General features: G+C 42.7%; 1 protein-coding gene across 3 annotated transcripts in view; it reads right to left on the bottom strand.

The window, feature by feature from the left end:
• ANKRD28 (ankyrin repeat domain 28) overlaps positions 1 to 22,929 on the bottom strand; it is a 201,499-nt gene that overhangs the window by 87,051 nt on the left and 91,519 nt on the right. For all 3 annotated transcript variants that reach the window (XM_024209574.2, XM_024209575.2, XM_024209573.2), the window contains one exon: positions 12,211 to 12,289. In XM_024209574.2, the coding sequence (XP_024065342.1) occupies positions 12,211 to 12,289 (79 nt within the window). The remainder of the gene's footprint in view (positions 1 to 12,210; positions 12,290 to 22,929) is intronic.

Raw genomic sequence — 22,929 nt, 5'->3', positions numbered from 1 at the left:
GAAAAACTTTTTATATATTCCCCATCTGTAAACGGCTTTCCGTTTTTTGCAATGCACTGTGCAATCTTGTAACTTCCTTCTGTAGCTTGATTTTTACTTACACTTAAGCTTTTAAAAACACTGCTTTGCTTCTCATAGGCTGCTACTGCCTTTTTGATTGATTCAGTCTTGTCTGCTTTGTCAAGAAAGGTTTTCTCGTGCTTCGTTTCAAAATGTTGAACACTTGATGTGCGACAAACAACACTTTCACAACAGAAAGCACAAATAGCATGGTCCTTCTTTTCAATAAATCCAAATGCATCTGTCCAAGCAGGCTGAAATGATCGGACATCTAGCTTCGCTTTCTTAGGAGCTGCCATTTTGTCAAATGTTCCCTTCAACTCTCAGTGGGGAAAAAAATGGCGATAGAAGGCAGGCACAAGGTCAAATGCAGTGTGGTCTGATCTAAGCAATTTTAAGATGGGGGCGCTGAGCTGCACCCCCTCTTGCCTTGTGTGCAACCCACACAGGCTGGAGATCCTGACCTGGCTGGCAGGAGGTCAGCGGCTGGAACCCCAGATCGGCAGCTGAGGTGAGTGGAGCTGGCGGCTGGTAGGGCTGAGCAGGGCCGGAGGCCTGGACCCTGTCTGGCAGGGGCCTGCGCAAGGTGAGTGAGGCTGCGGCGGGGGGGACCCCGGCTGGCAAGGGGCCAGCAGCCGGAACCCCAGAGTAGCAACTAAGCGGCTCAGCCAGCCACCCTCTGGGGTTTTGGCCACTGGCTCCTGCCAGCCAGGGTCTCAACCCCCTGCCAGCCTGGGATTCCTTCCCCCAGGCCAGCAGCGGGTGCTGAGCGGCTCAGCCCGCCCCCCCGCTCTGGGGTTTCCGCCGCTGGCTCCTTCCAGCTGGGGTCTCAGCCCCCTGCCAGCCTGGGATTCCTTCCCCCAGGCCAGCAGCGGGTGCTGAGTGGGACCGGCGGTGGGACCCCAGCTGGCAGGAGCCAGCGGCGGAATGCCCCAGAGTGGCGGCGGGCTGAGCGGCTCAGCCCGCCCCATGTGCCATCAAATATCGGTAAGTTGCCGAACCCCTGCTCTAGGTAATACTGCCTATCCTTACAGAGAGCCGGTTATGCACTTGACAAATTTATCTCTTCTCCACTGATTGCCATTGAATTGAAATAGTTACTTTCATCACTTCTGGAAGGAGATCAAGTCATGTTCCCATCCCCTCCTCTTTTACCCCCGCCAAAGAACAGGAAGGAGGAGCAATAAAACTCTAGCAAAAGTTCTTAACTGTGATCTGCAGAGCACTTGGTAGCAATGTGACTTAGCACCGCATTTCCCTGTGCTAAACGCTAATAAAAAGAATTCAGAATACATTAATCACTTTTTCTACATATGCAACTACTGTAATTACCACAGGCTGTTAGGCAACTATGCACAGAAGGTGATGATTATGAGTTGGGGGGTGGAGGGTAGGTGGTTTACCAGATAGTATCTATGCAATATGACCACTGCATGAAACCCTTTCTACTAGGGAATAATGAAAGGGAATATGGCAGAAGCCTCATTCACTCCACTCCCATGATGTTTTGAGTATATGCAGTGGTGGCTCCCCAACACTATACAGATTTTAGAGGACAGGGGAGATGCAACAACCTTTTTAAAACCTCCCAGCTTCATCCCACTCAAAACTGATATTTCTCTTCATTCCTACTGTTCCAGAGCCATGGAAGTACTAAAAGGCTAGACAACTACCCTGCCTCCATTAACATCAGCCACAACACCATCAGTCATCAATAGCAAGTAGCTCTCTTTCAAGTCTTTAAAAAGTTGCTAGGTGAGACGAGTGTGATTTTTGCACAGGTCCCCAGAGAGCAAAGTAATGTCCTTAAAAAGATATTCCAAGAATGTAACACACATAGCTAAATTAGGTTTGCCAAATATCACATGCAGTAAAATAATATCACAGATAAGAAACTTTCAGTAATAAGACAAATGAAATGGTAAAAAAAATTCAGTTAGTCCCACAGCACTTACCTGATAGAAGGTTTAATCCTTACCCACAAACAGACTTCTTTTAGAGGGGAAAGGGTTTTTTTTAAGCAAATTCATTTTGTTAGTATAACTTAAGTCACATTAATTTTCTGTGATGTATTTACATGGCTACTATAGTTATATAGAATGAAATTACTCTGTGTGAACAGACGCATTTATGGTTCTATGTCAAGACATCAGAATACAGACTTATAGTAATACAACTGATAAGAAATGACATTATGATTCTTTGAGTTATACGAAAAAGTATATCCCACCTCCAATACATTATTTTGAAGTATAACATCTACAGTTACTTTAAAATACAACCAGAGATTATTTCATATTATGCACTTTAAAATAAATCACTTACCGATAAATGAAGATTACCTACCTGTATCCAGAGTTCTTTGAGATGGACTTTGCATCTTTACGCTCATAAGCTGCACCAGCCAACCCAACATAGGTGGTAAAACGTTCTCATAGCACTGCACATTTCAAGAACTCACACACTCCTCCTACTTCTCTCCACAGCACTCTTGAACTTTGAGGGCAAAACTATATAAGTACCCTTTGCCACCTCAATTCTTTCTACCATTGCCGTAGAGTCAAGATTTATTAGGACTCCAAGGAAGAAGGGAAGGCGGGCAGGGAGTGTTAATATGTAAAGTCCATCTCAAAGAACTGCAGTTACAGGTAAGTAACCTTCAATTTCTTTGAGTGTCCTGTGCATACTCTTACTCATAAAATAGATTGGTGAACAGTACCTCATCAACAGAAGGTGGGACTCAGGGTAGTAGCTGAACAGGGATTGAAGTATTACATTTCAAAGCTAAGCATCTGCTCTGGACTAGGTCTGCGTGTTTTGTAACCGTGTGTATCAAGCTCCATGTAGCAGCCTTACAGATCTGAGTGATCAGAATGTGGCCAAGGTATGCTAGGGGGTAGCCATTGCGTAGTGGAGGATCACCTAAACCCCAGAGAGAGAGAGAGAGAGAGAGAGAGAGAGAGAGAGAGAGAGAGAGAGAGAGAGGTCTATAGTTTTCCTCCATATCCTGTCTCAATCCATCTAGATAATGTTTGTGATGAGACAGCTTGATCTTTATGGTTATTTTTAATAGACAAAGGGATTGAGGGACTTGCAAAATTCCTCAGACAGCAGGCTAGAGGCCTCAGTGTCGAACATATGTAACCTTGACGCATCCTATGACTGAGTTCTAGGTAAACTGGTAAATTTATTGTTTGATAAATATGGAAGTCGTATTTAGGTAAGAATTTGGGGTTAGGACGATTCATCAATTCATCACCTAGCTAACATTATCATTATTATAAAAGCAGTTTTAATAGCCAACATGGAAAAAAGAGAGCATTCTGCTGTAGACTCAGATGGAGACTTGACTTGCATTAAAACTAAACTGAGATTCCATAACAGAACTGGGTCTTTCAATGGTGGATTTATATTAGCAAGCCCGTTCATAAATTTCTCAACTATGTTGTGTAAAAAGACAGATTATCTACAAGCACACAGTACACTGATATAGCTGCTAAGTGGAATTTTACAGAGGTTATCAAAAGACCTGAAACTTTTAATTGGAGTAAATGTTCCAGAAGATATTGAGTTGGTGCCAGGTTTTCATGCATCCACTTAACAAATCAGTCCACTTCAGGTCAAAGCATTTTCTACTCAACTGTTATCTGGAGTTAAGTAACACCTGTTGAACCTCTAAAGAGCAAGATTTTCCCAAGGTGCACAAAAGTCCTATAAACCCCTGCAGTCAACTGCAGCAACAGAAGGTCAAAGCAGTAATTCCTGCACTCTTGTTGGGACAGCAAATCTGTGAACACTGGAAAAAGCCCGTGGACTTCTTGAGAAGTTGCAAGAGGTCTGCATGTCATTGTTGCCTTAGCCATGCTGGAATCACTAAGATTATTCTGGCCCCATCACGTCTTCTTTTTCTGATCACCTTCTAAATTAATGGGAGGATTGGGGGTTCCACTTCAGGAGGAAAAAAATATCTGATATGGACAGACTGTCCCTGGCTGTTCTTGAGCAGAACTGGAGACACTTCATATATCTAGTGACCAACAGATCAATGTCTGGAAACCACCACTGGCTGAAGATGTCACCTATGGAGGTTATGAAACATGCTAGTGCCAACATACAGAAGCAGAATTTCCTAACGAAGACCCTGAACTTCCTTAGATTTAATATCAGATCAAACCTTCTTCCTTTCTTTGGTATGAAGAAACATCTGCAGTATAAGCCCTGATCTCTAAATTCCCTTGGAACCTTCTTTATTGCTCCCACTTATAACAAGGATTAAATCCCTGATCTTAACGTAGTCTCATGAGAGGAACCCCTGAACACAGAAAGGAGAGGGGTTTGGTGAAGGTAGGGTCTCAACAGAAGATGTTAATACAACTCAGTTTATCTCCAGAATCCTTGTGTCTGATGTTATGGACTTCCATTTGTTGACATAGCAAAATTGTCTGTTCTCAAAGATAGGGTCAGTGCAGGTTAATTTGAAGCTCCTGGTCCTTGTGTCAAATTTGAGGCCTGCCATTTGTACCTGGAGTTGAAACTGAAGGCTGCTTTCACTTCATTCATGGTTTTAAGATTTTCTTCTGGTGCATTTGCACAGGTCTGGGTTGTTGTTGCTGAAAGTGACGTCCCTGAGAATAAAGACAAAAGATGATGGTGGATAAATGGTCTATGGTATCAGAATATAGGACCAGAGGTCCTCCTTCTCACAGGTGGAAAAGCACCTAAAAAGCATGCCACAGACCGACATTTCATCTTATTACTAAATAATTGATTTCCTTCCAAAGGAAGATCTTCCAATCTTCAACACAGTTTCTGGATAGAAAGAAAAAGACCATAAGACTTTTAAACAAAGAAGTAGATGCTACCGCCCTAGCTGATTGATTGGAGAGCTTCTTTTGATGCTGAGGACACGCTTCATTATAGTCTGACCTTCAGTTATTAACATGTTAGTCAATTTACGTTGAGTAATTGCTTTTCCAGAAGCAAATACAGAAATCTTTTCCTATAAGTGATATTGATGCTGCAACATCATTGCCGCACAATCTGTTACTCTTTTTCCAAGTGAAGCAGAACAACACTTCCTTACCAACTGCACTGACTACTGCAGCCTGCAATAGTCAATCTAATATTAGAAGAGTAACCTCCAATGGGGCAACCAGAATGTCAAATAATGGATAGATTTCCTCTGGTATTACAAATGGGAGTTTCAAAGTCATTGCTATCCTGTCTACAAGCTTGTGAAACTGTAAAGAATCCTCAGAGAGAGAGGAAGCTGAAGCTACTCCAACATTTTCATGTGATGAAAAACCAGTTTCTACGTTTGGCTCTAATTTCTGGTACTCCATCTGAAGCACAGGCTCCTCATCTTCCTCCAACAGAGGGTCAGGCACTATGGTGGGAGAACGTGAAGCTCGGATTTGATGGACAAGTTTTTTCCTGATCTCAAAAGAGAAGGGAGTTCTTATGCCAATGATGCTATGGAGTCTCTCTACAGTGTTTAGATGGCTGCCAATATGGCCACGCCACCCATGGTGGAATTTGCCAGTTGCTGCAGTACTCTTATTCTAATACCATATCATAACCTGGAGGTTAAGGAGGTCTATATGCTCCATATCTAGAAATACTCTCTCTTTTTTGAGGATGAAATCTAGGAAGGACTTCTGGAAACTTAGCCCAATCCTGTTCATCTCTGGATTGCAGATCTGACCTTGGAAAAAACAGAGAACCTGGCAAATGCAACATAGTGAAAGGCAAGACCACTTTACTGGCTGGGCTTGAAGGTGTTTTGGACAGAGGTAAGGAAGTCTCTCAGGAAAACAGATACTTCATTCAACCTCTCTCATTTTTCAGGAGTGAGATCAGAGAAGGATAATTGAGAGATGTTTCGTCTTTCCTCCTTTAGATATCAAGCCTCACAGATACAGCACGGGATCCATGTGACTTATTTCGGCTAACAGTGAAACTGATGGAGCTGCATAAATTAGCGATGAAGAAATTGTTGCTGGTTCCAAGTCTATCTTTGGATCTGATCCAGTCCTTGGATCAATTAGATAAGATTTATGCATGGTCAGCACTCCTAGCATTTGGTTCAGGACCTGTTGACTGATCAGACTAATTTCCTGACTGGGACTTGGCACTGCTAGCAGGAACCTTTTAGTTCTTTGCCTTTTCCAGAACTGAAGCAGACTGATCCAATGGCTTTTCTCAGAACTTGGCCAACAGATCCTTTGGGGCTCTTAGTGTTGGATCAGATGCCTTGGAAACGGACTGAGGCAGTCATGGAACTCTATCCTAGAGTACAAACTGGAGCTTTCATCATAGTATTCTTTCTCTGAGCTTGTGCTTGGATCCCTTAGAGGTATCAGAGCTGAGTGGCTTTGCTGCCAAAGCTTCTTATATCAGGAGTGCTCTCGGACCAACCTCAGAATGAACATAATGCAGACAGAAAACCTCGGACAACTCAAAGGACAGTAGCCCTCATCAAAACATGCTAAACACCTGACATTGGTGTCTGATGCTGGAAAGACCATTTGACATGATTCATAGCTCTTAAAACTACGTCTCTTTGCCTTTGAATCCACCATGAAACTGAGACAGAACCAAGCCTAACAGCTACTTAACTAATCTAAGAAGAACTAGCCTAAACAAACTATTCTTTTCCTAATTATACCAACTACACCAAGAGTAAAATATTACGTAAGACACTAAAAAATTTTGAGAGAAAGTGGCAGATCTGAGGGATCCAGAGAAGTTCATGTCCATTTGCTGGTGAGGTTGCTAGGAACTGAGCACCATGCACCCTTTTCAGCCTCATCCCTCAGAATATTCAGAAACTCTGAGGGGAGCGGTCAGAGGGACATGCAAGCACTTTAGTGGGCACTGCCACAAGAAGGTTCCACTGTCTGATTTGGTGATCCCTTCCAGCTTTAAATTCTATGACTTTAAGTTCCATCAGCCAGCATAGCCTATGAACGGGAATATGCAGAAGATTCTCAAATAATTCTTATTAAGATTATTCACAATAGATCTCTTTTCACCTACTCATTCATTCATTAATTCTCCTGCTCATGGAGAACACAGTGGATACTTCCAATCACCCATTTCCAGAGAGCCCAGTCTCCTGCCAATGTTCTAGCCTGATCTATATTAAGGCTGAGATGTACGAAGTTGGAAGCCCTGACATCCCTCCAGCATGTATGAGGCTGTCTGCGAGGTCTTCTCCAACCAGCTTTTGCTGGAGCAAACACAAAGCAGGCAGGCTGGTATGGAGTCTGGCACACAGTGCAGATAGCCACGCCAAATGAACCAGCGTTGAGTCAGTTGGGAAGACACTGGAGGCTGGTTGGTTCAATGCCTAACATTCTTGGTTGTAATGTGATGAAACCATCATGTGCCTTTAATGTGTTGTTGCTGTTTCATATTTCATCATTGCTATTTCACCTACCCAGCCTCTCTACAAATTTACAGATGTTTGCTAGAGATGTTAGTTAATTCTTTTTAGACCAAATAGAATTTGAGGATTATGACATGCTGGCTGTTCATCAACAGGTAGGCAGACATCATCTGATGACAAAGTGGGTGAATCCTTTAGGGACTAGCTTACTTTCAAGAGTTCTGAGAGGTATTGTTTCAGGAGGAAAGGAAATACGGTTGTCAGGAAGTAAGCTGGAAGTCATGGGAGGAATATTTTCTCTCTGCTGGAAATTTGTATCCGACATTGTCGATTTCAGGCCTCTTCCATCCTACAGGCTTGAAAACCAAGACAAGCCACAGCAGCAACAAAGACTGCAGGCAGATGTTTACTCAGAACAAGTGTCCTAGTGTTCAACACCCAAATGCAGAATGCTCAAGACATGTATACTAATGCTAAAAGCTAAAAGTTTGAAACTTTGAGCTAAGGGAAGACTCAGTTATGCACTGAGAATGAACAATATGGATCTTGTAACGTACTTACACTTAGAGAAATTTGGTACAGAAAAAAAAATCTCAAATTATACAAACAAATTGAAAAAAAAAAAAAAACATTCACAAACCAACTGTTTTTTTTTTATAAAAAAAAAAATTCACTCCCAGGGATTTTTTTTTTTTTTTTTTTTTAAAAGACATTTTAGTGTTTGTGTGGTGTATGTGGTGCGCTTGTTTTTGGTTGTTTTTTGGGAGGTGGGTGGGAAGTAAAGGAATTTAACAGTACCATATTTCTGCAGCATCTATAACATAATGTGACAGTAGAGCCAATATAATTTACACTAAGAACTAGAAAACTCTAGTAATTACAAAATTTTGTGGGTTAGGCTTCAATCCAAAAAAACAGTTATGGAAGTGTATAGTCCCATTGAACTTAACAGAACTACTTCTATGTAGTTACATGCATGCTTTAACTGTTGGCAGGATTGGGAAACCGACGAGTAAGGATCTGTTCAAATGCCCACTGATATCAGTGGAAAGACTCCCATTGACTTAAATGGGCTTTAGACCAGGCTTGAAGAGAAACAATAGCAAAGCAAGGAAAATTCCTTGCAATTTACTTTGTTCATATAGTATGATAATTGTAGATTGGTTTTTAATTTATAGAACTTCAAAATGTACTATGGTATATTTATTACACATCAAAAAATACGAAGGTTACAAAATAAAGCACTCAAAAGCTAGAAAATGCAAGAATTAAGATTGTCTATACAACCTTTATTCAGCCCCTTTGTGCTTATGCATTATTATACAGTCTTTAATTACATCATCACATACTATTTTCCACAGGACTCCTTCATTCAGAATAAATACTGCTCACTTAACGAGCAGCTATTCAATATTTTGTTTCCTCCTCATTGTTGAATCTAACACTCTAGGCCTTATTTACTGCACACTACTCAAACCATGCTCTGAAGAAAGAATTAATACTTTCCTCATGGGCTTTTCTCTATGGCGCTCATCATTAATTTATGTGAGTGTTTCACAACATTAATAAAAATTTTTATTTTATTTTAATTAATGGAGATATCCTAGCTTCTAGAACTGGAAGGGACCTTGAAAGGTCATGGAGTCCAGCCCCCTGCCTTCACTAGCAGGACCAAGTACTGATTTTGCCCCAGATCCCTAAGTGGCCCCCTCAAGGATTGAACTCACAACCCTGAGTTTAGCAGGCCAATACTCAAACCACTGAGCTATCCCTCCCCCCCCATACAGTGGAGGTTAATAATCCATATTTTAGGGACAGAGAACTGAGGCACAGAGACATTAAGGTCAAAAGTATCCACTGATTTTGGGTGCCCAATTTGAGACACCTACGACATGGTTTTTCAGAGTACTTAACATTATACTATATAGTACCCATTGATTTCAGTTGCAGCTGAGAGTCCTCAGCATTGCTGCAAGTCAAACTGCAGGTTCTGAAGACCGACACCCATGAAATGAGGAATTACTGACCACTTGTGAAAAAGTTAGATTTTTAAGCAACTTCCCTATCTTCACACAGGCACAGAGATAGGCTCCATTTCCCCAGGACAGTATTCAACTGCCTTAACCAGACTCTCCTATCTCTTCCTGCAATCCCCTGCCTCATTCACTATTCAACCTTCCAACTTCTGCAAAAAATGAGGCGGGGTCCTATAAACTACAGTCTCCTTCACTACACAACCCTGGTCAATCCTCAGAGCAGGTCCAGCCTGGGCACTGAAGGAAGTACAAGTCCTGTGGGAAAGAACAGTATGTGACATGTAATTAAAGACTATCATAATGCAGATGCACAATGGGGCCAAATTACAGATGCCAGAATTAAGGTTGCCTATGCATTTCCTATCTTTCAAGTGCTTGATTTTGCAAGCGCTTGACTTTGCAAGCCTAATAATGTTCTTTTACCATAGTTTGTGCATGTAATTTCCTGGGTTTTAAAAAAAGCAAACTGAAAAAAAAATAGAAAATCCATTATGTGTTGTCATATTGACATCCACATGGGTCATCAGCAAGGTTGGAAGGTTTAGATCTACACAGACCTCTGCTGCTTTAGCAGAATAACTGGTAACAACAGTAGACTGTCATCCTCTACATGGACCAACATTAGAGGCAGATGAGATACTTTACTGTCAGCAAATATCTGTGAAACACTTGGTAGAGGAATGGCGAGACTCAGGAACCATGGGCTCCATGCCAGGCTCTGGAGGGCAGTGGGCACTAGAGGATCCAGACTCTTCTGCCCATTCCCACAAGATTGACCCCTTCTGCTCCATTCCCTCCAACCTGTCCCTGCCTCAGTTCTGTCTGTCTGTCTCTCTCTCTCTCTCAACTGTCTCCTCATCCAAGTCCTATTCTCCTCACCTAGCTAGTCCTAGTCTCCACTCAGGCATTTCATCCTACTCCCCATTTCCTTACCTAGCCATTCCCAGTTTCCCCTCACCTCCTTGTCTGATCTGTCTTCCCACTGGCCCCCAGTTTCCATCTTCTGAGAGCTCCCCATCTAATCTTGGTGTCCCATGTCACCCCCAGCTCTTTGCCCAGCCAGTCCCAGTTTCCCCTTTCCATTCCTCATCCAGTCTCAGTCTCCCCTCCATCAACTGGCTCTCAGTCTGCTCCCCACCCACCAACCTCCCCGTTCCCCACCATCTCTCAGTACAAGTCTCCTTATCAAGCCAGCCTGAGATGGACCCTGCCACCAGGCTCCCTGTCCCAGTCTACTCCCCACATCCAGCCCTCCAGGTCAGGTTCTTTTTCCTTTTGCATTCAAATAATGCAGCTTCCTCCTTCATGCTACTTGCACTGAGCGGGAGGACTCAGATAGCTGAGAAATAGACTGGCTGCTCTCAGTTCTGGTGCCTGGACCTGGCACAGCCCCAAGCAGCTGGAAACTGAAATTGCAAAGAAAGTCCTCTTAGCCCTGGCAGCCCTGGGCTGGAACATGCCCATTATGGATGGAATCTTCAGAAAACTGTGAAGCTCTACCAAGTCTCTGCTGAGTATGTGTGAACTCTGGTTTCTGAAAGGATTATTGGCCAAATTTTTCACACGTATGGCAAAAGGCACATCCCTGACAGACACAAAGGCCACCCCCCCTTTCAAATTTCAAGTCCCTAGTGCAAAACTTGGGGTGCATTTCAAGCCTCTCAAAGAAAAAGTCATCAATTTTTAACATGGGCAAAATAACATACTTTTCTCTAACCTTGGTCTCAAATGGCTAAACCTCTATGTTCCCCAAAAAATCAGCCTCAGGCAGACATTTAGCATGGAAGTTTTCAATCAAAATGATTGAAGTTCTGCAAAGTTATAAGCAACAGAAAATAGGATCTTAAAATGGGAAGTGCTACCAGCTCTCCTATAACACACCTCACTAAAGTAAATTCTATTACTTTTAAAGCTGAGATGTGGGAAAAGATCTGAAGTTTTTGAGCAGATAAGGTATATTGTTTAGTGAAGTGCAGATTAAAGAGATTCTACTGTACTTTATAATTCTGCAATTTCTTCTACTGCAGGATCTCAAAGCACTTTATAATCATGAATAAACCACCATGGTGAGGTGTAACAGATTATTAAGGACTTGTTCAAGGTCACAGCGAATCAATTGCACAGCTGGAATAATAACTCTGATCTCCTGGTTTAACCACTAGAACATACTGCCTCACTACTTGCATTCTGTATTGCAAGTGAAGTAGTAAACATGAAAAATGATTTTTAAATTCCTATTTCATTCTTATCAGGTCCTAAAAATCTTGTGTGTATATGAGTTAGCAAAAGAGAACTAGAAAAATAATGTTCTTCTTAATCTGTAGAAATATCAGCACTTTTGAATGCCATTTTCAATGTTAACATCTAGTCATTTTTCTAAATTCACTATAGTAAAAAATGTATGCAACATTTAGATATTAAGTATACTCCTTTAAATACAGCTCAGTCCAGACTTTTAAACTAACTGAATTTGGTCATAAACTACTAATAAATAGCAGACATCACTGAGAAAGTTTACCACTAGAAGGTACTTTTTATAATAACTGAAAATTATTAAAACAGTGGTTTGAATTAAGGAGTCTAAAATAAAGTTTAAGTACAAAAATCCCCAAATTTCAACTGAATTCTTAGCACATTAAATAGCCTGATAATATTATGCAAACTAAAAGTACATTTAACATATTTGTGCACAGAATTTTTTTCATCAACATGAACAGAACATACCAGATAAAATAAGTAGTTCAATAATTTCTGCATCTCCCAGATAGGCAGCAGCATGTAAAGGGGTCCTCTTTTCATTATCCTGTGGTAAGAGGGGGGAAAAAAAGGGTGTTTTTTTAAATAAAGACATCTGTTTTAGCATTCTGTATGATTCATGAAAAAGTTAAAGAATAAAATTCCATCTCCCAAATACTGTACATTTTATATTTTAGGAAGCAGAGATATTAAACCAAAGAATCACTGAGTTATTACACTTATGTAATCTGTAACAAACATGCTCTCACTAAGCAATTATGATAGCTCTGTACAGTCATTCAGGGCATGATCCTGAAAGATGCCAATTCCCAGGTACTTGGCACACCTCAGGATCAGGCCATAAATTAAAGCAAAATCCATTTGTTTCTTTGGGAGGGGGAAAAGTTTGGAGGAATGTAAAAGTGAGGATTTCCTAAGCAGCTCAGAGAATGTTAATACCATGAGTATCAACAGGTGTGATCTATGTTTTATGTGACAAGTTAAAGGGTAACTCATGAAACCAGGCTGTAATATTTTCATTATGGTCACAAATTTAATGGAAAATGCAAAACTTGGATGTTGGACATGAAAAAATAAGATCAGCAGAAAACATGAAATTCAAATTTTCACCAGCTTTTTGCTTACTTCATATATGCACAGAAAAGCCCGAGATGTGGATGTAATTGACAAATTGATCTCACAGATATAGAAAAGATGAAAAGTCCAGGAGACAAGTGGGAGTTAGGTACTTGTGGGTGGTCTCAGGCTAATATCCTTTTGAAGACAGTGTTTAATTTATCACATGTGGATTCTAAAGAGGACAGCTGAGTTGGACTGAACAGAAGAAAACAACACTGACTTTCAGAAGGCTAGCACAGAATATTTCCCAAATCTGGCAAATACTGGAATTAGTTTATGCGTACAAGTTCACAGTGAAAATGGTGAAAGATCATTTTCTCGTTATGTTGACTGTTAAAGGCTAACCGCAGGAAATTAAAACCTAACAAATTGCTTCTGTACAGCATGCTGTAGCAGAATTAGCTTTAAAAAAAAAAAAAACACCACGCTTTCAGTACAGCATTTAGGTTCATCTTCTTGAAATGTGTTGAGCTTTGGAACAAGTTACACACAAACTACGTTTGGATTCTTGGAATTTTTCAGTGAAGCCCTAAACATGCTTTAAAAGCAAGTGGAAATTCTTTGTTTTTCCCTCTAGGGGAATGTACTAAAACGTTTCTAGCAGATTGCAGAAAGAACATTGTTTGCTTATAGTGGCCACTAAAATGTGTTTATTAAATTTAATGTTGCCATACTATCTATCACTTTACCATTTAAAAAACAAACAAACACTTTTTTCACTCACGCAACGAAAGGTAGCTTTACTCATGGATTTCAGATTAATGAACACTGGCATACAGACCTGCATTTTCAATTTTTTTTTTTTTTTTTTTAAAAGACCAACATTTTTTTTTTGCTTGTTTTCAAATACATTCTGTTTTCAGATTTAAGTAAATCCCCAAAGCAATTTCTCATCTCGTTCTCCAACCCCCAAGGTACTTTCAGAGCTGCAGTGCATGGAGGGGGGCGGCACATTTTAGTGTTTATTACTCAAAGATAAAAGTCAGCATCTCAAAATTCCCTAAAGTAGTTGAAGTTACTTGGCAGTTAGCTTCAAATGCACTCAAATGTGGGATTATGGCAGTTCAGTAGCAATGATATAGTTACATGGCTGAGAAGACACCTATTCTAAAAGTGTCTTATATTTTTTTTTTTTCTTTTTTTTTTTTTTTTAAAAAAGGAAAATTAAAAGTAACAAACTACTCTCTCATGCTTGATCTCCACCCAAAAGAGAAAATGAATTTAGAAAGTTCTGGAATTTATCCAGCAATTATAGCAATAGAAAATTAAAGGTTTCTACTCTTGTTTTTTTCCTCCTCTTGGATAACTGAAAACTGACTGCTACTGAATTTCAAACCTAGCATTGACATAACCTTGAATGAGGAATCTATGCTTTGCCTTGTTTAAATATTTATTCTGAAATAAAGGTAACAACATTTCAAAATAGGAACACACAAGTAATGTGACAGTTGTCATAATTTGGCTTATTGTTAGAGAGGTGAAACAGAAAAATGGAGAACAACATTCATCACACATCAGGTTTATAAATCTACAAAGAAAGAATTTTAACTTAAATGAGTGGATTAAACTATTTTAAACACATGCTATTAGGGAGTATGATATGCTTGAAATTCAAAAAGCATTGATTTGAATGATCACCTAATCCTATCAAAAAGTAACTAATGTCAAATTCTATCCACTTTAATTCAGGACCAAATAGGACAAAGATGGGCCACTAGGAAACTGGCTCTTGATTATCTAAACAAACAAACACCAAATACAACAAGACTTGTGTTTTCTTAAAGACCCAGCTCTTGGAGTCATGTTACTAAGTAAGAATCTTAGGTTCCATTAAGAAAAGTTTCTAGTCTTCAGAGTTGTGGAGAAAAGGTTGAAAACATGAACTCTAAATAAAAAGAACCCAAATTGTGTGTTTAAATGTGATTTTTAGGGCAAATTCACATTTTTAATCCTAACTCATGATTTTGAATCTTATCAATAATTGTTAAATCCATCCAAACATTTATATGTTTTTGCGTTTTAATGGGATTAAGCAATGCCGTAAAAATTCATTTCAAACATGAGCTTAGATGAAAAACAGAAAGATTAACTGTTGTTCACTAATGCACAATTAGAACTGTGCATAGAAGATTACAGGAACCACGGCCAATGGGAATTGCAGGGGTGGTGCCTGTGGATGGGGCAGTGCTCCGAGCTGCCTGGCCACGCCTCCGTGTACTATGTAGGAGGCGGAGGGGGGTCATGCCGGCTGCTTCCTGAGAGTTGTGCGGAGCAGGGGAAGCCTCCGACCCCGCTCTCCGGCGGGAGCTGAGGGCTGGATTAAATGGTCTGACAGGCCGGATGTGGCCCGTGGGCTGTAGTTTGCCCACCCCGATCTAAAGTATTGTTAGTAATATAAATTAAGGAAAACAGGTTTCTAAAAATCCTCAAAATATCCTATGATGTTTAGTTGGCCTGTCCCTTAAATAAATTATTGTGGTAGACTGGATTTATAATGCTCATCCCATTCTTCTATTCAAATATGGTGTGCAGAAGTCTATATTTAGTATGATGCTCAAAAACCTATTTGTGTATATTACCCATGTTTCCTGCATGAGCTAGGACTGATGAAAGGGTGTGGGGCACTAAGCCAAGGAATAAATCTTCAAGCTCCATGCCCTCCCTTCTCTTCTGTAGAACCTTAAGGAGAGCTCTTCCACAGCTCCCCTTCATCATTGGCTGGTGCAGTGGGAGCTCCCCCTTCTGTTTCAATCTACCTTAAGTAGGGGGTTTTAACCATTTTGCTGACTTGGATAGGATCACCATCTTGACGCTGGACAACTCCAAAAACTAATTACACATAGTGGCTTAAGAGTTATATGTATTTTAAAGTATAAAGTGCCCTATGAGTTTTACCTATTTGTCCCAATGCATTTTCTGAGAAGTAACATGCAACAATAGCAACCATTTTTATGATGTCAAAGTTGACAGCTCCTTAGAGAAGGGACCCTGTCTTCCAACGTGTTAATACAGTGCCTTAGCACAATCCCCCAATTCTGATTGCAGCTTCTGAACGTTACTGAAATATAACAATCACCTTCCATTCACCCTCCAAATAATCAAGCATCTACTAAATCTGAACATTTTGAACTGCAACATTTGTTAAAGTATGAATCCAACCTTCTTCCCACTAAACCTTTGTTCATAAATTCCTCTTTATCCTATTTTAACTTCAAAAAGAGGAATTACAAAAAAATGGGGAAGCTAGTTAAATGTGAGTGAAATGCCTGCAAGTTGCGTGGAAGCTATTTAAAAACACCATAACAGAGGCTCAAACTAAACATATGCCAGTCACATCAATGTAATTAAAGTTATATCGTTTCATACCCAAAGTAAAACTTTATTTGGAGGAGTGGAGTATCTGTTACAAGTATTCAGTCAGCTGGTAAACATTTTATTTTAATGTATATGGTAACTATCTTTATACAATTTTTAAAAAGGTAGAAATTGAACCTTAAGTGGAAAACGTTTGCGCAAAGAACATTTGTGAGTAAATGAACTGTTCAAATTTTAGAAATTTTTCTTCTTTATGTGAAGTAGGCCAAGCATCAGATATTTCCCAATGCCTTTCTATCTAACAGACTCCTCGTCATTAGCATCTGTATAAATAAAACAGTTTCATGCAGAAAAGGGGCAGAGAACTTTTACTATATCCTTTTCAGCTAACATATAGTATCCCAAACTTCAGAAGGAACGGGGGAAAGACAGAGAAGCCGGCCTGACCAGGACAGGAGAAAGGCATCAGAGCTAGCGCCCCTCCCCAGGCCCCCCCAGAAGCAGAACCAGGGGCATCGTCAGTTCTGCCGAGCCGCGAATAGGTCCACCTGGGAGTTCCCCACCTTCAGAAGAGCCGGTAGGCCACTTCTGGGTGGAGGGACCACTCGTGTTGCGAAGAAAAGTCCCTGCTCAAGCAATCCGCCCTCTCGTTCCAGGCACCCGGTAGATGGAAGGCCTTCAGGTGGATGTCGTGGGCTATACTGAAGTCCCATAGCCTGAGGGCTTCGTGGCAGAGGGCAGAGGATCGAGCCCCGCCTTGCCTGTTGCTATAGAACATCAAGGCCGTGTTGTCTGTGAGGACCCTGACTACCTTGCCCTCCAGGTGCGAGCAGAAGGCAATACACGCCAGCCACACCGCCTTGAGCTCCTTGGCATTTATATGTAGGGTCAGGTCTTGAGCCAACCACAGACCCTGAGTCTGAAAGTTCCCCACATGGGTCCCCCAACCCAGGTCCGACGCATCGGACACCAACTCCAATGACGGGGCCCTGTCCCTGAACGAGCATGTTGTTTCAGGCGGACCGCCACCGTAGTAAGACGATCACAGAGTCCGGCACGGTGAGGATCTTATCCATCCTGTCTGTGGTCTGGGAGAACTTCGAGGCCAACCAGAGCTGGAGGGGCCTCATCCTGAGTCTGGCATGACGGACCACATACGTGCACGCCGACATGTGACCCAACAGTTGCAGGCAAACCCTGGCTGTTGTCACCGGGAACCTTGCGACTGACTCAATGAGATCTTTCAGGGTCTCGAATCTGTCTGGCAGGAGAGAGGCCCTGGCCGACTCTGAGTCCAGGAGCACCCCGATAAACTCTATGCATTGGACTGGGACTAATGTGGTCTTGGTGTTGTTTACCAACAGACCCAAGGCAGTGCACATGGACAGGAGGAGCACCACGTGATCCCTCACCTGCGAACAGGAGGTGCCCTTGACAAGCCAATCATCCACTTAAGGTAATATCTGGACCCCCCACCGTCGGAGGTAGGCCGCTAGCATGGACATGCATTTTGTAAACACCCTGGGGGCAGTGGACAGACCAAATGGGAGGACCGTGAATTGGTAACGATTCTGTCCCACCACAAAACAGAGGAAGGGTCTGTGCCCTTCGAATATGTGGATGTGGAAGTACACGTCCTGTAGATCAAGGGCAGAGTACCAGTTCCTGGAATCCAGGGAGGGGATGAAGGCGGCCAGGGAGACCATGTGGAACTTGAGCTTCACCATGTACTGGTTCAGACCTCGGAGGTCCAGGATGGGCCTGAGCCTCCCTTTGGCCTTCAGGATAAGGAAATAATGGGAGTAATACCCCTTGCCCATGAACTCCTTGGGCACCGCCTCTATCGCTCCTAGTCCTAGGAGCTGCCCCACCTCCTGCTCGAGCAGAGCATCGTGCAAGGAATTCCCCCAGGAGGAATAGGGGTGGTTGGGCGGGGAGGAAAAAAACTGGAGGGTGTAACCCCGGGAAATGGTGTTGAGGACCCATCGGTCCGAGTTCAGCCACTACCATTCCGGGAGAAAAGCACACAACTGGTTGGAGACGGGAAGCTTTATTGGGGGCGGATCCCTGATGAGAACTGGCGGGGTGCCCCCAAGTGTCCCACCAAAAACGCCTTTTCCCCGCCTGCTTGCCCTTAGAGGACCCAGGCTGGGGGGCAGGCCGAGACTGCCTCTGAGGGCGTCTCTTATAGGCCCGCTGCTTCTTATGGGAGGCCTCGTACTTCAGGAGGGCAGCCTGGGTGGGAGTGTGCTGCGGCTTGAATTTGGGTTTTGCCGGAGCTGGGACATAGAGGACCAGAGTCTGGAGGGTCGTGTGGGAGTCTTTCATTCCATGCAGCCTTGTATCTGTTTCCTCCGCAAACAGAGCTTTCCCATCAAACGGGAGATCCTGCATGGAAGACTGCGCCTCACTGGATAGCCCTGAGAGCAGGAGTCATGACACCCGTCTCATGGACACCACGGAGGCCATTGATCGTGTGGCTGTGTCCGCAGCATCTGAGGCTGCCTGCAGGGATGCCTTAGCGGCCACTGCCCCTTCCTCCAATAGTGCCTTAAACTCCTTCCTATTGCGCTGCTGGAGGGAGTCCTCAAACTTAAGCAGGGAGCCCCACAGACTGAATTCGTACTGGCCCAGGAGATCCTGATGGTTCGCCATTCGTAACTGGAAGCTCAAAGATGAATAAATGTTGCTTCCGAAAGAATCCAGTCTCCGAGAGTCTTTGTTCTTTGGGGTCGGGGCTGGCTGACCCTGCCGTTCCCTATGGTTGACCGACTCGACCACCAAAGAGTTGGGCGCCGGGTGGGTATACAAGCACTCATACCCCTTAGTGGGTACAAACTACTTGCGTTCTGTCTTTTTAGAGATGGGGGCAACGAGGGCGGTGTTTGCCACAGGGCATTTGAAATCTTAGCCACCCCTTCATGGAGGAGCAAAGACACCCTACCCGGTGCCGATAGGGACAACACGTTAAACAAGGAGTCCGAGGGCTCCTCCATCTCCTCTGCCTGGAGGTGTAGGCTTGCTGCCACCTTCTTTAAGAGTTCTTGGTGGGCCCTAAAGTCCTCCTGCAGGACGGATGGGGGCGGGGCCGCAATCACCTCCTCCGGGCGGGGCGAAGAGGCCGGTGCGGTTCTCTGGGTGTCGGCCGGCACTGGAGGGTCCACCACCTGGTCGGACTCCGGGCATCGTGCAGAGGGCATACGTCCCACCGACTCCTTTCTCGGCGGGTCTGGAGAGGAAGGCAGACGGTGCTTCCGAAGCTCCAGCCATTGAGCGAGCTCCCACCGGGTGCTGCGCTGGAGGCCACAGTGCCCACTGGTACCATTCGGCCGGCCACGACGCTTGGTGCCACTGCACCTGCTGTGGCACCAGCGGCGGGGCCGGCTGTCCGGGTTGGCTGGCCCGTCCCATCAAAGGACGGCTGCGAAGGGAGACCAGGCTGGCGTAAGATTCACTGCTGTCTCTGGACCGTGAGGAGCGGAGGTGCCAGGATCTACGATGGCCACGGGACCGCCATCTCTACGTGGAGGACCGGTACCGATGGAAATAGCTGCTCCGCGAACGGCCTGGACGGGCGGACCCGCAACAGCGAGACACCGGCGATCAACGCCCGGGGCTGCGGTGTCTTGGCGGAGACTTGGGGAGGGAGTCCAAGCGGGAACGGCGTCGGCAACCATGCCATGACCGACTGTGGTACCCTCTCCGAGACGAGGACCGATGGCGACGCCCGCCACGGTCCAATCGATATTCGCTCCTTGAGGACGAGCGGTGCCACGAGTCCCAAACGGACGGAACCCAACCAGCCAGTCTGGTCAGCGTCGAGGGCAATCCACCTGAACTGAGACCGGTACTTCATTTGATCCTACATTTTCTTTCACATATTGTGCCACTCCCCCCCCCCCCCCCCCCCCGTATGACCTGTTCTATCCTGTTCTGTGCAGAATTTCCACCCCTCACTCAGGTTATAGAAAAGATATTAGTCCTGTTTGCCCAGGATACAAATCACCCAATTCCAGAAAGTATAACTTTCTTTACAAGGAAAAAGACTTTAATTTTACACTTTGTTATAAAGCTTATAACACTCCTAAAGGCCAAGAGCTTATAAATAGACTCCGCACCGTTTCTTGGCATAGCTTCTGCATTGGTTCCTTATTTACTCATTCTTACAGGTCTGCACAGCAAGCAGGGTTTTCACATTTCTCTCTCAGTATTTTGGAACCCATCCCTCAGAAAGATAACAGCTCTGTGCACCCGTTAACTTCTGGAAGGACTAACCCTCAAAAAAGAATTCTCTTTGATTCAATTTTTTCAAAACTCCAAATAAGTCAGATTGTTTTCTTAAAATGGCTTATGTTAACACTTTTTGCCAATGCATTTTCACCTTTATGCTCCCTGCACATTCAGTAATATTGCTACCATTTTGGCAGTCCTATCTGATCAGGCTTTTACATAGTGCGAGTACAATTCATCGAATATTCCCATCCTAGATGCCATCCTGAAAACAGTTTATGCACAAGTTTAACTTTGCCCACATGAACAGCACCATTAAATTGAATGGGACTCCTCAGGTGAGTAAAGTTAAGCGCATGCCTATAAATCTGCATGACGGAAACCATTCCATAATGAGAATTTGGGCATCTTAGAGGGTTTTTTGTTATTACATGAAATGGAGAAAGATAATTGCCCTCCACATCTTTTGATCTTGATCTTATAAGTCCAAGATTCCTTAGCAAGATTTCTCCCCTCACCCTCACAAGCATTTTAGGACTGTTACCTTGCACAGCATTAAATACAGTAATCCTGATGGCCCAGACTACATCTCAAAATACCAAACTGTCAATAATATTTTATTCAACATCATTCCAAATGGAACTCTCATATTTTCAAAACAGATGTGGAAAGCAGACATATTAACACCTAGAAACAAACTTCACTTTGGTCTTTTTTAAATAATACAATTAATGGTTTGAAATGCTTAGCTGCAACATATAGCAGAAAAAAATCAGGTTTAATAGAAAAAGTTGGTGGCAAATAATACATTTATGAAATATGCCTCTAGTAAGAACACAAGTTTTAAAAAAAAATTCTGTTATATAGTTTGTGAATATAATACTCATGGGATTTTCATAATGAGAAGGCATGGATATCAGAGACATTCCATTACATAAAACTGCCTGTACTTGTGCAGAGACTAGAATAGAGGATCCTAAATATGTCGTCTTGCTCTGAAATCTATGGGGAATATATGCAGACATGAATAAAAGGAAAATATGAATAGTGGAAAAACAGTACAATACAGTTACTGTTTCCATTCCATTAAGAGAGCACACCACACTAGGTAAGGTATGTAGACCTCCATCCTAGTTTAAATCCACCAAATTATTTTCAGGCCAGTGACACCTTTGTCCAGAAAAACTGTTTTTGTTGTCAAGGGCCCAATTTTAAAAAAAAAATTTTTTAATTGCACTGACTACTGCCAGAGCTGAAACTATTGTACATCTACCCTTTATTAGACACTGGCATCTCACTAAAGGAAGATTGTCTGTGGGTAGGACGAGGGTTTTTGTTTTGTTAAAGTATCTTTCAGCTTCCTAAAGTGACACACACTTTTTGCCATGCATAAACTACAAAAATATTACAGTTCTCTTATTTAAAATGAGTTCTACAGCTGCGTAAGTTCAGCAGACCTAGCTCATATTCTTCTGATAATGAGCAAGGTCATTCCAGTAGCAGGCCTTTGCACTGGTTCCATGTACCTTAAACATTGCAAAAAACAAAGATATAATCCTGGCTAGTATGCCTAATGAAAGTGAGAGAATATCAGATGAGAAAAGTTATATGGCTGATATAAGAGCATACATTATGAGAGAGCAATAAAAAACCCTCAAACGTAAGGCTAAACCCTCAAACATCAGGCTATCCCACTGCATAGGAAAAATAGGAACTATGGCAAGATACCACCCTGGCTTAACCAGGAGATCTTCAATCTTTCAGATCTGAAACTCAAGGCACAAAATGAGATTAAACTAGAGATATAAAGGATAACAAAGCATTCTACAAATACATTTGAAGCAAGAGGAAGATCGTGGACAAGACAACAACAGAAAATGTGTAAATGGGTAGAAGTGCTAAATGTCTTTTTTTGTTTCAGTTTTCACCAAAAAGGTGAGTAGCCATCAGATTCCTAAGATAGTGAATACCAGTGTAAATGGGGTAGGATCTGAGGCTAAAATAGGGAAAGAACAAATTAAATATTACTTAGAAAAGTTAGATGTCTTCAAGTCAGCAGGGCTTGATTAAATACATCCTAGAATATTCAAGGAACTGACTGAGGAGATATCTGAGCCATTAGCATTTAACTTCAAAAACTCATGGAAGACAGGAGAGATTCCAGAGGCCTGAAAGAGGGCAAATTAATGCCAATCGTTAAAAAGGGGAATAAGGACAACCTGGGGAATTACAAACCAATAGCTTACCGGGAAAGATAATGGAGCAAATAATAAAGCAATCTATTTGCAAACACCTTGTCAAGGCTGTATCCCCACTTTGAACTTTAGGGTACAAATGTAGGGGCCTGCATGAAAACCTCTAAGCTTAACTACCAGCTTAGCTTTGGTCCCGCTGCCACCATTCTCAAGAATCCCCTCCCTGGGAAGCCTTGAGAACCCTTTCACCAATTCCCTGGTGAACACAGATCCAAACCCCCTTGGATCTTAAAACAAGGAGAAATTAACCGTCCCCCCTCCTTCCTCC

This window comes from Terrapene carolina, unplaced genomic scaffold, assembly GCF_002925995.2.
Source record: "Terrapene carolina triunguis isolate 2854851 unplaced genomic scaffold, T_m_triunguis-2.0 Scaffold84, whole genome shotgun sequence".
NCBI classification, from domain to species: Eukaryota; Metazoa; Chordata; order Testudines; family Emydidae; genus Terrapene; species Terrapene triunguis.
This window is presented reverse-complemented; position numbering and strand designations above follow the sequence as displayed.